The 4,491-nt window shown below is 50.0% G+C and overlaps 1 protein-coding gene across 1 annotated transcript in view; it reads left to right on the top strand.

Annotated features, from left to right (window-relative positions):
* The first annotated feature begins 1,342 nt into the window (after positions 1-1,342).
* The window catches only part of SKI (SKI proto-oncogene), a 104,639-nt gene continuing 101,490 nt past the window's right edge, over positions 1,343-4,491 (top strand). The window contains exon 1 of the mRNA XM_010005198.1: positions 1,343-2,466. Within this exon, the coding sequence (XP_010003500.1) occupies positions 1,555-2,466 (912 nt within the window). The 5' untranslated portion in view covers positions 1,343-1,554. The remainder of the gene's footprint in view (positions 2,467-4,491) is intronic.

Raw genomic sequence — 4,491 nt, forward strand, 5'->3', positions numbered from 1 at the left:
CCGGCGCCTCGTGTCGCGGGGGAGCTGCCGCCGTGCCCGCGACCGGGACAAACGGGGTTGTTTTCTTGCTTGACTCTGCGTTACTCTTTCATTGAGGGCTCACCTACCTCCTGCCTGCCTGTGTTGCCGTTGTGCCTGGCGCTCCTTCACGTGTTAAGCGCCCACAGGCGTCGCATGTGAGCTGGGCGTGTGACATGCGTGTCGAGAAGGCATGTGCACGTAGCGCTGGGTAAATTCGGTGCGCGGATGCCACGCCGTGCACCCGAGGATGTGCTGTCGGGGTGTGCTGTCTTCGGCCATAAATCGTCTTTGTACGCCTGCGATTTCGGCTCATCGAGAGGGGCGTGTGCTCCAAGTTGAACTTCGGCGTTGTAAGCAGGTTTTGCGGACAGGTTTTCCTGTGGTGCGCTTGCTCTTGGCGTGCGTGCGAGCGTGAGGCAGACGCAGCTCGTTCCCTTTGCAGCGCTGTCCGGAGAGAAAGCGGCTGCAGGAAAAAGCCCTCGCCCTACCGCCCCTTCTCGGCGGCGCGGCGGTCTGTGAACCCAGCAGTTTACCCGCCCGCCCGTGCAGGAGCTGCGCGCGGAGCGGAGGGGGGAGGCGGCCGCGGTTCCTGGAAGAGCCCGGCCTGGGGAGTTGGTCACATTCTTGGCCGGGATTCAATGACTGAGGCAGACACCAACAAACAGAGGGGGGGAGGAGGAGGAGAGAGGGAGGCTGAGCCAGCCTGCATTAGCTCAGCTCTCAGGCACTCTCAGTCTCTGCTGGAAAGAGGAGCTGGGAGGATGTGCGCTCTGGTACCGCGGCTCCCCACGGCACGCCGAGAAGACCGAGAGAAATAAGGGAAGAAAGGCGAACCGAGAGACGAGGAGTCCTCCCAGATCAAGCTGAGGGACCACGAGGGGGAAGGGAGCCTGCTTATTGCCCGTCTGAAGCCCCCGCGTCGTTTTGGAAGTGCCAGAGATTTGGGCCTTTTCCTTTTCTTCTGCGTTGTTCCCTTTCACAGACCAGGCTTTCTTCCTCCTCCTGCTTTTTACTTTCCTCCCCCGCGCCTTCTTTTCGGTGGATATGGACAGAAGGGTGATTACTGCAGAGAAGCAGCAGCCGCCAGAACATATTTGAGCCGCTGGTGCTCGGAGCGTGGCACAGACTTTTTGTATTTCTGTGGGTGGCGTGTGTGTGAGTGTGTGTGGTGGAGGTGTGGGAGGCGGGATTGGTTTGCCTGGGGGGTTGGCTGAGGGGGTGAGTGCTCGGATGAAGACCTCTTTTTGCCGTGACTCTCTGCTCCATCGGGGCAGCTTGGAGACTTGGAGATTTTGAAATTGTAACGAACCAAGAGAAAAGAAAGAAGAGAGAGGCACGCATACAAAAGGATTTATTTCCTCCTGGTTAGTGGATTGTTAAACCTGAGTGGGAAGGAGAAAGAAGCAAGGGGGGGTTGTGCTATTTTATTAGTTGTTTTTTTTCTTAAAAAAAAAAATCCCTTAAGTGGATTTGTACCAGGGTGGAAGATAACTGGGGATTTTTGTTGTTTGTTCTGGGAATAGAAACTAAAAAATGGAGACTGTAAGTAGAAGCAGCTTCCAGCCTCATCCAGGACTGCAGAAGACCTTGGAACAGTTTCATCTGAGCTCTATGAGCTCCCTGGGTGGCCCCGCTGCTTTCTCAGCACGATGGGCACAGGAGATGTACAAGAAAGACAATGGCAAAGACCCAGCAGAACCTGTACTGCATCTTCCCCCTATCCAGCCTCCTCCGGTAATGCCCGGACCCTTCTTCATGCCCTCGGACAGATCTACAGAGAGGTGCGAGACCATCCTGGAAGGGGAAACCATCTCCTGCTTCGTGGTGGGTGGAGAAAAGCGGCTTTGCTTGCCCCAGATACTGAACTCGGTGCTCAGGGATTTCTCCCTGCAGCAGATTAATTCAGTGTGTGATGAGCTACATATTTACTGCTCCAGGTGCACTGCTGACCAGCTGGAAATACTCAAAGTCATGGGCATCCTGCCCTTCTCTGCTCCTTCCTGCGGCCTCATCACTAAAACTGATGCTGAGAGGCTTTGTAATGCCTTGCTTTATGGTGGCACCTATCCTCCCCACTGCAAGAAGGAATTCTCTAGCACAATTGAGCTGGAGCTTACAGAGAAGAGCTTCAAGGTTTATCATGAGTGCTTTGGGAAGTGTAAGGGACTCTTGGTGCCAGAACTTTACAGTAACCCCAGTGCAGCCTGCATCCAGTGCTTGGACTGCAGGCTTATGTACCCACCTCACAAATTTGTGGTCCACTCTCACAAATCCCTGGAAAACAGGACTTGCCACTGGGGCTTTGACTCTGCAAACTGGAGATCCTATATCCTCCTCAGCCAGGATTACACTGGGAAAGAGGAGAAAGCTAGGCTGGGCCAGCTCTTGGATGAAATGAAAGAAAAATTTGACTATAACAACAAATACAAGAGGAAAGCCCCCAGGGTAAGTGATGCCTTTAATTTTAAAGGGAGTGGGGGGAGAAAAAGAATTTTCTCTGATTTCAGTAGCGTCCATTGCTATACCCAGTTTGTTACCAGCTGCTTTTCCTTTGAGTCATTTAGGAGTCTAATCGTGTTCTCAATTCTCACCACGTGTGTGTGTGTTAATGTGGACGAGCAGTGTTTGAGATGGCACCTTTTTTTCTCTGGTTGTGTTCTGAACACGGTAGTTGGAGTTTGTTGAAATTATATATGTGTGTTTGCATATCGTACTGTACATGGAACCTGATCTTTGAAACCCATCACGCTCCCCAGACCTTAGCCGGAAGTATGTGATTTCGGGTCTTAAGAGCTTCAGTTAGGGGTCAAGACAAGGAAGAAGCCAGGAAAAAATTAGCAGTTACTTATCACTCCAGGTGCAAATACATACAGTTTTTTACTCAGCTCCATGCTGCCAGGGGTGGGGACAAAATTGTCTAAAGGCTTGTATTAGAATAAAATGTGGCTGCTAATAAAAAAACCCCGACAGTAATGCACATTACTGGTGTTGGGATTAAAGTGCAAGGAACGTGAATGGAGAAGTCCCTGCTTTTAGAGTGTTCCTGTGGAGTCTGAATCTCCCCACCAAACAGGCGTTGGTACATTGGACTAGGTATACGTTCTGTAAATATGTCTGTCTGGGGCCAGCTGCAGCAGCTTCTTTAGGTATGCCGTGTTGATAGCTAAGGCACATTTTTCTTGGTGTCTGTTGTTTTTCTTCTAGTCTGAGCTGCGTTTAGATCCCAGAATCCCTGGTGTGTGGGTGGGAGGCTGCCTTGGCATCTGGCTCTGGTCCTGATCAATGGGCAACCGTGCCACAAGGCCTTGAGGACTTGCTCACAGCCCCCAGGATGTCTGGCTCGCTGGGGATGGTGCCACCGGCTGTGGGAAGAGCAGTTGGCTTCCTGCTCCATCCCCCCTGCAGGATAAGGTTAAGGCAAGCTCTTGCCTACTGAGTTTTACATTGCAGGTTTGTAGGTTGAGTTCTGCCTCATCTGTGTGAGATTTCCCAACTTTTCTTTGGTTTTACGTGTGTGGAGTGGAAGGGAAATGGTGCAAGCCTCAAAAAGAGAAGAAACATTTAAAGCCCACTGAGAACGTTCACTAACATTCTTAATTAACTTACCAAATATCTATTTAAAGGGGCAGGCACACACTCACACTTAAGCAGAGGTTTTCTTTGTAAAACAGACGACAAAAATCCCAAACAAAACCCAGGGTTTAAAAAATACCTTGTGCAAACAATGCAGTAATTCCTACAGCCAGCCTAAGAGGCCTAATTCATCCGTTGCTTGGCCTCCGTGTTTTTTGGTTAAGGAATAGTCTCACTTGTTCAAGTTCCAGTTTGTCTCCTGCTGTTGTGCTTTGCCCCGGTTTCAATCCTTCTCACCCCTCCTTTTCCTCACTCTCGAGTGTCAGAATCGCTGTGACAAAGCTGGGCTGTAATGAGCCACATTATCTCCGTGGTTGGAGGTGGATGTGTTTTTAATGGCTTGTCTATTCTCTGTCGGTCATGTGCTAAGATGGAATAGTGGGATGTATGTATATGAATGTCTCTAAGAGGAGCATACAGCTCTGAAAGTGGAGGCATTTTTCAGGTTGGGAAATGTATTTTCTATGGCATGCTTTGTTTGGGGAGCAAAATTAATAAATCCCCACATTCTTGCTCCAGAAAGGTACAGTGTCCCTAGCTTGGTAATTTCCAGAGTTTAATTAAGATGGATGTTAGTGGAGGTGTGCTTTCCTTCCAAGGTTTTGATGACATTCTGTTCAGTTGTGTGATTGATCCAGCCCCCCAGGTGAGCTTGCAGGTGGAGAAGAAAAGACCACTAAATCTTGGCTTTGCCTGACGTTTTAGTGACCTTTTAGTAAGACATAGTTCAGAACATGGCAAGCACTCTTCCTCACCCTCCCAAATCTGCATGCAGTAAACCACTACATGCAGACTGAATTCAAGGTATGGAATAGTGGACCCCAAAAATTATGTAGG

Source organism: Chaetura pelagica, unplaced genomic scaffold, assembly GCF_000747805.2.
Source record: "Chaetura pelagica isolate M959 unplaced genomic scaffold, ChaPel_1.0 scaffold159, whole genome shotgun sequence".
NCBI lineage: Eukaryota > Metazoa > Chordata > Aves > Apodiformes > Apodidae > Chaetura > Chaetura pelagica.